The 13427-nt window shown below is 42.8% G+C and overlaps 1 protein-coding gene across 1 annotated transcript; it reads left to right on the top strand.

Moving 5' to 3' along the window:
- The first annotated feature begins 963 nt into the window (after positions 1-963).
- ING5 (inhibitor of growth family member 5) lies at positions 964-9306 on the top strand. Its single transcript, XM_083741982.1, has 8 exons — positions 964-1114; positions 3457-3528; positions 4450-4616; positions 5829-5940; positions 7616-7709; positions 7974-8109; positions 8761-8822; positions 9203-9306. Exons 1-8 carry the CDS (start codon positions 1075-1077, stop codon positions 9240-9242), a joined length of 723 nt encoding a protein of 240 aa, XP_083598108.1. The 5' UTR covers positions 964-1074; the 3' UTR covers positions 9243-9306.
- The last annotated feature ends 4121 nt before the right edge of the window (positions 9307-13427 follow it).

Genomic DNA, 13427 nt, shown 5'->3' with positions numbered 1-13427 from the left:
AAAAAACTTAAGTAATGATGGAGGGAAAAATGGAGGTCCATCCATATTGTACGCAGCCCGTTATATGTGGGGGAATTAAACCGTCCTCCTTTTTATGTAATGAACTAAATAAAGCTTTCATAATTACGTGCAACCATATATATTTTTTTCTATTATAAATAAAAGTCGTATGTTTACATATTTATCTGTAAGAATGATCTTTCTTTCCACGTTGACGGTAAGCAGAAGCGTCAAGTCCACACTGGAAGCCCCCATTCTCCGCAAAGCTCACCTGGGCTATAAGCCACACCGAAAACCGTGCCACTTCTTACAGAGGAAGCACGCGTAGGATTGCGCTGTGCGCCATGGTACATAAAACATCTCTACACACACATGCCCTTAGAAAAAAAGCGATTTTATGAGTACAGCAAATAAGGGACATCTTGAGGAGGTGCCAACGAAGAGACGCTTAAGGGGCTAAAAGCAGAGTGTTTCTGTCCTTGGGTGGATGCAGAAATACTGAGAAGATGCAAGCATCTACCCCACTTTTATTTTTTATTCCGCTAAAGCTACTTATACTGTAAAATACAAGCCAGCTTTCCGGGAGACTGACACGCGTTTGCTCTGCCACGTCTATACATCCCGAACCCGCGAGCTCCCGTGCACTTCTATTTATTTGAAGGAAGTTCCGTCGGCTTCAGTGGCGTTTTCCCTTCCAAAGAGACACGTGTACGCCTGGAACTGCGTCACGCGAATACCGCGCGGGAAAGACGTAGCCAGACCTGCGCGGGAATTACGACGGGAGGAATGGGGGGGGGGGGAGAGAGAGAGAGAGAGAACACCACGTGCCGCCGCCGCGGACACCGGGAAACGGCCCATTCCCGATGATGGCGAGCGAACGTTGACGTCGTATTCCCCTGCCCCGCCCCCTCATTCCTATGCAGCGGCGGCGGCGTCCGCTTGGCCAATCGGCGCCGGCCTCTCATGACTATGCAATGAGAGTCCCGACCGGCCATTGCGAAGGCGCCCGCGTGACAGCGCCGAGCGCGGCGGGGCCGGAGGGTGGGCGTTGGCTGGCCGGCTGGCTGGCGCGAGATGGCGGCGGCGGCCTTGTACCTGGAGCACTACCTGGACAGTGAGTGAGTGCGGCGTTGGGCAGAGGGAACGTGAGGGAAACAGGCCCAGGCCAAAGCCGGGCGGGGGCCACGCCGGCAATTGCGGCTGCGTCACACAGACCCGGCGAGGGAGGGAGGGGGCGGCGGGCGAGGTTTCTTGCTGCGTCATTGCGACGCGTAAAGGAGGGATCTCCGCGCCGGCCTTCTAAGGGTGCAGCTGCGATCCTTGGCCACCAGGGGCCGCTCCTGCTCTACTACTATGAGCGCCGCCTGTCAGACGAGCAGCAAAAACATCCCCCTCCCAATGCTTTTAAGGCGCGTCGTGTTGCGCATTCTCCAGGATTGCCACCTAAAAATAAATAAAAATGTCAGGGTTCCTATTCTTGCCCCACCCGTGTGACCGGTAGAAATTCAGCAAGTCAGGTGGCGAGGAAAGCTCCATTATTTGTAGACGGCTGTTGAATTCAACATAGGAAGCCAAAGCAGGGCATAATACTAATACTATTAATAATAGTCGCTTTAATAGTCCCATTTATTCAGCCCCGTGCGTCAGTACTTCGTTAGCAAAGCTGCAGACCTCTCAACTTAAAAGACACATGGTTATTTTATTCTTAAAATCTGTATGCTGTTTTATTGTCAAAACCTCTGATCCGTTTATGTCGAGAATAATACACACATTAAAGTTACGAATAAAAGACAATAAAAACAAGCTGACCTAAAGGAAGCACAAGTTTTCATAAAATGTATGTATTTCAGTGCTTGTTAACTTTACATACCTTGTGCAAATGTCTTGTGCAGTAGGGAAGCAGATGCTCACCAAATGCATAATTGGACTGGAAAGCTCCAAACACAAAGACACCCAAGAAGCCAAAAAAAATGATATATTTTTTTGTCGATGGGGTAGCAGGCACACTTCCTTAGCTATAGCACCAGCTGGGCTTGGAATGCTTCTGTCTCCTCCAGTGGCGTAGCGTGGGTTGTCAGCACCCGGGGCAAGGCAAGTAATTTGCGCCCCCTAACCCGTGGATTTGCGCCCCCTAACCCTAACCCCCAGATGTTGCGCCCGGTGCGGCCGGGCCCCCCTGCACCCCCCACGCTATGCCACTGGTCTCCTCTTTAGCAGGCAAGTGAAATTTCCTGCTCCTGTATGGGACAACTTGTATTTGAAGAGTCTCCATGTTTACTTGTTGAAAAGATGTCATTTGGCACGTGGGCATTGAAGCCCCCTGCAAAAGAGGATTAGACAGATTCATGGTGAATAACCTTATCAATGCCTACCAGCCATCATAGCTATGCTTTGCCTCCATGGTAAGAGAAGCAATAACGCTTCTGAATACTAGTAGATGGAAACTACAGGATGGGAGAGAGCTTTTGTGCTCAGATACTGTTTGAAATTTTTCCCACAGGCATCTGGTTAGCCACTGTGATGACAGAAAGCCTAGCTAGATAGGCTATTGTCCTGATCCAGCAGACTCTTCTTATGTTCCTATAGTGGGACCATAGAATAGAATATTATACTTCTTCTGGACTCTTCGTGAAAACTGAACTTGTAGATGTTTGCTTCCTTGATGGGCAGAGCAATCCTAACCATGGCCAGGTGGCAGCAGGACATGACTGCCACAGCCCCACTGCTCACACTGATGAGGGTGGAAGGGCAGGCAGAATCCTGCTATGCCGGCCTGGAGCTGGCATACTAATTGGGCCAGATGCCATCAAATGATGGCAGTAGGACTTACTCAAGTTCTAGGGGATCCCAGAGCAGCTTATTTCTTCCCCTCTCCTGGGTTGCCCTATTTTGAGGCTTTCTATTGAGTACTAGTGGAAATGGGAAGCTCCACAGTGGAGAAGTGACACTGATGCCACTCCACAGGCAGAGACTAGTGGAGCTGCTTTGGGATGGGCAGAGGGAGACCTTTTCTCTGTCTTGGATAGAGCAGGGATGTGAAGTCTTAACAACTTCTAGAGGGCCACAGGTTCCCCATCCCTCTGGCACTTAACCATGGATTAACATTATATCTGAACATGGCCACAATGACATGTGAGAAGATACTGAGGTTGGTGGTAGCAATGAGCCCCATGACTCTCTGATCATTCAGCGATTTCAAGCTTAGAAGATTCCCCTTGGGATCCTGGTCTCTGGTACCTGCCCCATAGCTAGTGGGAGCACCCAGCTCAGCATGCCATATACAACAGGGAACAGATAAAGAGGAAGGTGGTAGGGTAAGGTATTTATGGAAAATAGAGTACCTGGCGAGGTTTATGGATGCTTTTTGTTAAGCGTAGTGGGTTTGTGAACATAACTTTTATATTAAGAAATTTATGGTAGAGTGGGGACTGCAGCATTTCTGTTTTTGTATTTCAGGCATTGAAAACCTCCCTTGTGAGTTGCAAAGGAACTTCCAACTTATGCGTGAGCTGGATCAGAGAACAGAAGGTGTGTTCAGGTATTCTGGTTCACAGATTTTCTTGTGTGCTCAGCTCATACTAGATTTGCACACATCTGAGATTCACTTGCCACATATATTCACTGGAAAAGTGAGAAGTAGCCCATAGCAGAGTTCCTTCAGCCTCCCAAGTTTTTGCTATTTCAGTGCAACACGAAGATGGGGGGGGGTGTCATCGTGTGGCCAACAACTGATTCCATTGTTTCATGTGCACCACTTCTAGCAAAGCTTGTAGGAGCAGAATTATATAATGCTGTATTTACATTTGAGTTTGACAAAGCCTTGCAAAGGACTGTAGATGTGTATGAATTGATCTTGCAAGCACAGTCTTGCTACTTTTTAGTCAGTTGTGCCTTACTAAGGTTGGAAAACATGCCTGCTCATTTGAACTTTTAGAAGCACAACTCAAGAATTCAGCTGTCACATGTGCTTTGGTTTAGTTCCAAGTATTTTAAAATGAGGGAACAAAGGACCAATTAAGTGGTCAGATGAGAAAGAGGACAGGACTCCTTCACTTTTAATAGTCGTGTAGCTTAGGGAATGTCTGCAGGTGTAGCTTGCATAACAAGCTATGCCTCCTAAAAATCCTTTTTTACACAGCCACTGAATGTTCAGAAGCCCTGTACCTTTCCTCCCCTGGCTACCCCCAGAGAGACATTTATTTCATGGTTTCTGAAAAGGTTTCCAATGGTGAAACATATAGTTTGATCCTAAATCAATTTACTTACAAATAATCCCACTGAGTTCAATGGGATCTTCCCGCAAGTAAATGAGCTTTGGGTTGCAGCCTCACAGCTCAGTCTTACTCAAAATTAAGCCCCATAGAGCTCAACGAGGCTTACTTCTCAGGTAAGTGAGTATAGGGCTGCAACCTCAGTCTCACGCACATACTGTCTCCCATTGCTCTTCAGACAAGAAAGCAGAAATCGACAGTCTTGCTGCTCAGTACATTTCAACAGTGAGGAGTTTGTCATCAGAGCAACGGGTGGAAATCCTGCAGAAGATTCAGAATGCTTACGCAAGATGCAAAGAGTACAGTGATGACAAAGTGCAGCTGGCTATGCAGACCTATGAGATGGTAAGGTTAGATTAGGTAGACAGAGGACTTGTGTTTCAAAATGAAAAATCCACCCTCTGTATTTCTTACTTCTCCCATAGCTACCTCTGAAGCTTGTATTACAGGTACTAGTCTTTCTGTGTAATTAGTAGCTGTCGACTGACACAGACATGAGGATCCATGATCCCGGGTTCAGTTAGAGATAAAGAAGATAACAGGCAGGCTTGCATCATACATTCTCTACTTCAAAAAGAATCCTGATGTGGACTGGGATTGTGTACAAGGTTGTGACCTCCCCCTGTTTAATCTTTTACAGTCTGGGAGCAATGGGGCAAAAACCTGAGGCTAAAGTTATGGTGCTGGCAAGCAAGTAGATTTGTCAGCAGTGCATTTATCAAAATTATTTCTGTGGCTACATGTTCTTATTCACTGGACTATTACAGAGAGAAAGTTGTTTTCTGAGGCAGTGCAGGAATCTTCACTGCTTTGAGAACCCAGGCTATGGGGTTTATAGTGAGGATCAACACAACTAGACTTGCTAGGATTCATGGCTTCCTGTTGTGGGAAGGGGCTGGGGTGGTCAAGGACCTGCCACATTTCCTTAATCTGTACAAATGTGAATGACTATGGGTATTTCCAGACAACCTGTTCATTGAGCATTCACCCCGATTTGTCAGCACAAGTTTACAGGGAGCTTAGATATTGGCTATTTAATGAACATTCATTCTGATTTGTTTGTGAGGTTAGATGACATTGAGTCAAATCAAGTGTTGTCTCAGTGCATTTTCATGTCACTTTCCTTAATCACCAAAAATCTGAGCTTTGGGGGAAGCAGGTTTCTTTCACAAGACCTCCCAATCAACTATATTTTGCAACCTGAATTTGCTAGTCTGTAATTGAATCCCACCTGAAAATAGGAACTGTCTGGAAGAGTCTCAAGACTACAGAGGGACTGTGTGGTTTGTATTGACCACCTTCCTATGGTAGCTGGTTTTTCTTCTCCCTCCCTCCCACTGCTCCCTAAATGGTCTGTGATTTGCATTTGTATGGTACCCACAAACACCCAGAAAAGTTAACAGTGACACCAACCACAGGTCAGATGAGAGAGATGTGTTGAGGTGCATTGAAGTGATAAATACCAGAAAAGGAAGATAGCAAGTTGATTCCAATGATTTCTAGAGATATTACTGGATTTTGTTTTCTTTAGCTGTGTGGTCTTTCTTTCTGATGTAGGTAGATAAGCACATTCGACGGCTGGATGCTGACCTGGCACGATTTGAAGCTGATCTGAAGGATAAGTTGGAAGGCAGTGACTTTGAAAACCCTGCAACGCAAAACCTAAAAAGTGTGTACATTATGAATAGTGTCATCTCACTGTGAGGAAATCCTTCTATATATTTTTTAATTTGTTATTATTATCATCTATTAGACTTACAAAACTTTTAAAACATAAATACTAATACATTATACCATAAAAAACAGAACCAAACAACCTCCGTAACAGCTACAGGAAGCTTTGGCACACACTAGTACCAAAGCAAACATCTTATGTGAGTCTATCGAAAGCCTGGGGGGTGGGGAATATAAGTCATTACCTGGTGCCAGAAAGATATCAACAAAGGCACCAGGCAGACCTTTCTTTCCTAGTAAAAGCTGTTTCTCATACATCATGAGAGTCTTGTATAAAAAGCATACATGCCTGTTATGAAGAACAAAGGGAGAAATCAGTGAGGAGAGACATTTAGTTGGACAGAATTGAGCCATAGTTTTTCTTCAATATGGTTTCCATAATTTTGGCATAAAGCAGGCAAAATTATGTTGATTAAGTTAATATTCGGAAGAGACCTCTTACCTCTAACCACAAATCCACCTGGTCCAGTTTTGCTTTATAACCTGTATAAATTCTTCCACAAGATATTGTGCATTGACAGTGGCTTCAGTGTTCCAGAGTTCTTACTCATACAGAAAATAAAGTAATACCAAGTTTCTCCAAACTCATTTTCTAATCCTTTAGCTTCTCTTAGTAAGTATTTTTGATAAAGCAGTTTGCCTGTGGATTGCATTTTGTTCCTCTGAAATTATATATTTGTTATAAGATCATATATAGAACAAAAATTCTATTAAAATAAGAGTCTGGTGCACAGTGTTAACAGGGTAAAACTGTAGTAGTTTTTTTTTAAAAAAAATGATTATGCATATAAACAGCTTAGGGTGATTTGCAGGTATGTATATATGAGCTATTTTCATTTGAATTATTGTCAGAAGCAAATTTATCAAACATTAGTTTATTAGGTACAATCTTCAATGTATTTTACAATGGAGTAAACCTCATTTGACTTGGTGGGTCTTACTTCTAAGTAAACCTGTATAGGATTTTACTGTTAGACACTTTTTGAGTATACAAGTAGAATACATTGTTATTTATCTTAATGCCCCAGCTGACAGCCAAGTTATTTGAACAATCATACAAAAAGGTACATAAGATTTTTGTCCAACAGGTAATATCTTAGTGATTTTCGTTAGTTACAATTTTTACAAATGTCAGGTTCAGATAACGGGGGAAGTTGTGCTGGATAAAGTTGTAGAATTTTTTCAATGTATAGCTACATCAGAGGTTGCATTGGCAAATGGCTTCTGAACAAGGGTCACTTTCCAGTTTATATAACGTCTGGAAGAATAGATGAGAGAAAAAAGAAAAATTAATCATTTTTGAATCATTATGGTGCTTCAGAATAATTGCATTGGTACCTCGGGTTACAAACACCTTGGGTTACAGACTCTGCTAACACGGAAGTAGTACCTCAGATTAAGAACTTTACCTCAGGATGAGAACAGAAATCACGTGGCGGCAGTGTGAGGCCCCATTAGCTAAAAGTGGTACCTCAGGTTAAGAACGGTTTCAGGTTAAGAACGGACCTCCAGAATCAATTAAGTTCGTAACCAGAGGTACCACTGTATAGTATAAAACCTCTGGTTTTTCTTCTTATGGTGTAGTTAACCAGAAATAACCTGTCTTTCAGAGGGGCGAACTCCAAAGGATAAGAAAAGCTCTCGGGGTCGAGGCCGGCGAACATCCGAAGAAGATGTCCCAGTTAAAAAGAAACCAAAACGAAGGTTAGTGACTGCAGTCTGCAGTTAGCTTGTTCAGAGCAGCTTCCATTTGAAATATTTTTTTTTTTTTTTTGGCCAATGTGCCATAGTAACCAGATTTTTTGGCATGCTTAGTTTCACATGCTTTATACTCTCTCCACTTTTGCTGTCTTGGTACTCTTCAAACTAACTGACCTCCCAAATAGTTAGTTTCAAACTGGAGATTATTTTTTTAACCAAGAATCACTGGCATTTATTCAATATTTGTTCACGATGCTCCCATTGCAGGTCTGAATTAGCGGATACCATCCTGTCCGTTCATCCTTCAGATGTCCTAGATATGCCGGTGGATCCCAACGAACCAACGTATTGTTTGTGTCACCAAGTATCCTATGGAGAAATGATCGGCTGCGACAATCCTGATGTAAGTACTGAGATAACCCAATGTGGCCGTACACACGCCTCCCTCCTCAAATTCTGCGTGAAGGTGCTTCCTTTAGGAAGAACGGAACTATGCAAGGGGAAAGAACCCCATCCAAGTGACCAATAGAAGCTGCTTCCAGACTTCCCCTGGTTTCTGAGCAGAAATTTGAAAGCACTTTTCTACAGCAAAAAATCGTAGCTTACATATATTAAATGAAAAGGCGGATCTGGATCTTAGGACTCACTGGATTTGATACTTCACTCCATATTTGAAGTTGTTTGTGCACCTCTCATACATATACAACCCTGAGGTCATGTCTACACCCCAAGCTAACTTGCTTCTATTTTCCCCACCCTGGAATCTTCGGATGAAGGGCATTATACAAATTTTAATAGTAACAATGTTAATTGTTTACATCATGCTTTACAGGCCATTTGCAGTGAGTAGTGCATCCTGTGTCTGCAAAATTTGGGCACTTCACAAGCAACAAAGGGCTCATGAAGTTTCCTATGTGATGTGCAGTGTATGCCCCTTCGATTGTGACATGCCAGGCCCCAACCAGGCTCCCATTTCTGTTAAATCTGATAAGATAAATTAATGTTATCAAGCTCTCTAAGAAAAAACATCTTTTTATTCTTCCCCAAAATATAGTGCCCAATCGAATGGTTCCATTTTGCTTGTGTGGACCTCACCACGAAACCCAAAGGGAAATGGTAAGTGTCATGAATAATAGCTTTCTTGTGTTTTCTTCACTTAATTTTCTTCCTTGATACTTTCTTCACTTTACCATAACAAAAGCACAAAGGTCCTTGACCGAAGGCTCACAATCTAAAAGAGACAGCAAGGTGATACAAAGGGATGGGTCAGCCTTTGCCAACCTTGTGTCTTAAAATGTTTTGGACCACAGTTCCCAAAAGCCACAGCAGCATGGCTATGCTGGCTGCAGCTGATTGGAGCTGCTGTTCAAAACATGGTAAAGACTAGAACCAGGAAGTTAAATGTATAATTCTTGAGTTTTATTTTCCCCCAAATGTGAAGTATTCCCAAAGTAATGCATTGAACTGAACACAGTGATTCTTTTTTTAACCCTTAGGTTTTGTCCTCGCTGTGCTCAGGAGAAGAAAAAGAAGTAGAGTGGGAATGTACAGTCTGAAAGAAGAAAGAGTTTAATATATTCGTACATGTTGCAATATTTTATTCTATCTTTTTTGTCACTTACCTATCTTGTTTGATTTGATATTTAGCAGTGGCCAGTCATTTTTCTTAACATGGGGGGGGGGGGGGGAGGAGCTATCCTATTGAGAAAGGAGGATGTGGAGGAGGAAACCTGGGTTTCACACTTCTGTGGCACTGCAATCAATGTTATGAAGTACTAAGAGTAGCCCTGCACTGGAATTTCTGCTCACGTACTAAAAGTCTGTGAAATTGCCTATATGGCCTTGCAGGTGAACGATGATTTTTTGTTTTGTTATCAACAGGGTAGTCACTCTGCTCCGCACAATATTTATGAAGGATTTAAAATCTTTAACTGCATTTTTACAGAACCTTGTAACTACTGTCAAGGAAGGAATATGCTGCTCTGTTCCTCAGTTGCAGCAAGCAAAGAATTGTTTCTTACAAAGGCAGATGAAAAGTAATGGGTGTTATTTTGGTAAGGTGTGTTCCACAAGTACCGTATTTTTCGCCCCATAGGACGCACCTAGTTTTTTGGGGGGGGAAATAAAGAAAAAAAATTTATTTCCCCCCTGGGCACGGGGCTGGCGCGGGGGAAGCCCGAGCTTCCCCCTACCCCAGCCCCCAGAACAGCCTGCTATCCGCAAGCCTAGGAAGCTGCGCCGGTCTCCCCAGGCTTGCGGAGAGTTGCGCGAAGCCTGGGCACACTCTTCAGTGTGCCCGAGGCTTGGGAATGCAGGCAGCTCTGCGCAGCCCTCCGGAGGCTGGCGTGGCTTGGCGGCAGAGCTGCGCGGAGCCCGGGAGGGCAAGCAGCTCTGCGCGACCCTCCGGAGGCCGGCGCGGCTTTGAGCCGGGCTCTGGAGGGTTGCGCAGAGCTTCCTGAAGCCTGGAGAGCGAGAGCCTCTTGCTCTCCAGGCTTCAGCGAAAGCCTGCATTCGCCCCATAGGACGCACCCACATTTCCCCTTCATTTTTGGAGAGGAAAAAGTGCGTCCTATAGGCCGAAAAATACGGTAAATTTCAAGGGTAGTACACCTGTTCCAATTGCTCCTGAATTGTACACTACTGCCTCTGCACTTCATACGAGTCCCTCTGAAGTCATCTATCCTATCCTGATGGTAAGCAATGAATGCTTAAACTGAGGCACAAAATGTCTAGGAGATATCAGTATAGTTTGATTCACTCATGAAACGAAAATAAGGCTTATTTCTCATTGGCTATTAGATGTTAGACATTAACAATCAGGAAAACCAGATGTAAAAAGAAAAACTTTTTTTAAAAAAGGAAAGATTCCTAGGACTGCAAAGCGCTAAAAGCAATTTGGTGTAATTTTATACTGAACTTTTATCTGGTTTGAGATGTCTGTTCTCTGTAAGCTCCAAGATGCCATCCAGTATAAAATGTGAATGTGGGTGCCCCTTAAAGCAGCTTTGAGTTGGGAGACGGACAATATTTTCCCCCAGGAAGCTGGTAGAGCCATTGTTTCCTGTGATGCACACAATATCATCACTCTCTCTGATAATGCAGGCGGTTTGGATCCAGAGTGTTCCTTTCATGAACCCACCCAGGGGTGGCTCTGGGTAGGATTTTTGCATTGCAGGTGGTTGTATTAGTAAGCCCTCGAGGTCCCTTCCACCTCTATGAATGAAAGGGCATTCCCATTGCAGAAGGGATTGAGATCCAGGGGAGGCTCACACTGGAGGAAATGGAGGAAAGGCAAATTTCGTTTATTCCCTCTACATCTCCCCATGCCACCTCCCACACTGTTAAGGAGGGTCACCCAACTTCTGGGCATGGTTTTGCAGGGGGGAAGGAAGAACGATGAAACTCACCTCTCCCTCCTTTGTGGGCATCCCCTGGGCATTCACAGGAAATGGATCCGTGCCAGGGTTTGCAGGCCTTATATGTAACATCAAAAACATGCAAATGTTGTTTGACCAAAGACAATATATAGGGAGATAAAAATTATACATCATGGATCATATTGACTCTGTCATACCAATATTTGTTAAAGATGATCATCTGTCTCCAGCTTTGCATTTCTCAGCTAAAGGCTGGGAAAAGCAGGTCAAGAAGGATGGATAAATAATATTATGTACAATAGTTAGTTTGTCTCAACTGTGCTTGCATTGTGAGATAACGTTGATTATTTGCATATGGTGATTAAAAAGCAGCCAGAATATAGCACGCACGGCTGTTATCCGTTCCAGTGGTGTGGAGTTTGTTAAGGATTCAGGTATACCCCAAAATCACAGTGATGAGTTATGTTTCCTTCTTGAACAACTTGCACCACATGATACCTGCAATTTTGCAGTAATCTCACTTCCCTTCTGGAAGGTAAAGGAGAAATCTATCACAACAACAAAAATGTGGAGTTAACAAGTGTAGCTTTAAATTGAGAAAAGGTACATTTGTTTTTTTCTGAAAGGATATGGTTTGGAGGTTTTTGTTAAGAAAGAGCACAAGTCCTAAGTTCTTATTTCACGTGACATTGATTTTGCATGGTTTTGTAGGCAATTCAGTAAAAGTATTCTTTATTTGTATCACTTTACTTTCTATAGCTCCATCTAGTTTTCAGTGATCACATGCACATTTGCATTGGCCACATAAGAGTGAACTAATTTTGGAGGTTTGGTTGTCAACTTGCTCTCAAAATGTTTTGTCTCTACATAATGTTCTGCTGTTGTCAGGCTTAAGTACTTACTGGAGTAAGTTGTCACTCTGAGAGTTAACCCCTAAATATCATGCACACAACTATGGAACTTAATGCAGACAATGAGGACATTAGAACATTATGTTTTCCATAACCTTGTGCCCTCCAGATGTTTTTAACTACAGTTGCCTTAGCCAGTGTAGCCAATGGCAAGGGATTATCAGAGTTGTAGTCCAACCTCTGGAGAGCACTAGGCTGGGGAAGGTTGTCCTATGAGACAGCATTTTCATATAAAGTTTGGGGTGCACTATATTTTCCCAACATGAAGCCCTTGAGATGTTTTTGACTACAATTCCCTTTAGTCTTTGCCAGCATCGCTGTCCAAAACATCTGGAATGCTCCAATTTGGGAAACTGTTTCTCTTTTAATGCAAAGCAATCTTCTGCAAGACGTGATCCACCAAGCTGTATGTGGCTCCAGCAGGGTTGTTATGGTTATCAAGATGCTTGACAGTTCCCTGGCTTTTGTAGTCGTGACTACAAAATAGGAAATGAACCTGATGGCAACAACACATAGTGGATTGTAGATGGACTTTTTTTGGGGGGGGTCACAGCTTTTGCATTGTGCATTTAGATTTTAGTAGGAAGTCTTATAAGACCTCATGAATCAGTAGTTCAGTTATCAATAATGGACATGTGTTTTAACTTCCCATAAAGTCATGTTAGCTTCTACTATAATAGCAATGACTTTCAAGATCTATTTCCCCTTTTTTCCACTTACGTTGTATCTTAGATAATGGAAAACTAGTGCTATAGGTTGGCATACATCTTGAAAGTCCTTAAAATGTGTTTGGGGGTACGAAGTTATAGCTGCCATGTAGGTAATGAAGCAACCTGGACTTGTTACTTTACCATAAACTAGAACCAAGATCATGTTTCCGTCCCAGGGAATTGAATGTTTTGTTTCCTTTGAGGCTCCAGACAGTAGTGGTGCCGGCGGCAATTTCCCAGTTATATCTGTACACTACAGATGTCACATGTTGCTGTCTTGATTATAAACTGATTGTCAACCAGATCATGTTGTTTCAAGTTTTTTATAACCATGCTGATAATGAACATTGGGCATTCTGGTCTGTGAAGAATGTATTCTCCTGAATTTTGAATGTATCCTGTTTAATAATAATTACTTTTGTCAGGATTTAGAGCACAGGAAAAAACTGAAGATAATCTTCCCTCCTTTTTTTTTTTAAAAAAATGATAAATCTACATATTTTGTGGTTGTCGCCTTTTTTCATAGTTTATCTCACAAGTAATCAAATGACACAGCCTATACTTTCTTGTCAAAGGAATTAGATTTATGTTTTCTTTGTAAATGGAAGAGAATATTAGAAATCTTTTTATTAAAATGTGAAAATGTTTATCTGTATTTTTGATCATGTTATAGATATAATAGGTATATTGTTACAAATAAAGTATTTTTGAGAACAAACAACT

This window comes from Podarcis gaigeae (assembly GCF_964106915.1).
Source record: "Podarcis gaigeae genome assembly, chromosome: 5".
Taxonomy (NCBI): Eukaryota; Metazoa; Chordata; class Lepidosauria; order Squamata; family Lacertidae; genus Podarcis; species Podarcis gaigeae.
This window is presented reverse-complemented; position numbering and strand designations above follow the sequence as displayed.

Bases quoted from the DNA above. Each gene is read 5' to 3' on its own strand.
- ING5 (XM_083741982.1), top strand. From the start codon at position 1,075: ATGGCGGCGGCGGCCTTGTACCTGGAGCACTACCTGGACA. The intron at 5,941-7,615 runs GTGTGTACATTA...CCTGTCTTTCAG, and splicing joins TGCAACGCAAAACCTAAAAA to AGGGGCGAACTCCAAAGGAT. The intron at 8,823-9,202 runs GTAAGTGTCATG...TTTAACCCTTAG, and splicing joins ACGAAACCCAAAGGGAAATG to GTTTTGTCCTCGCTGTGCTC.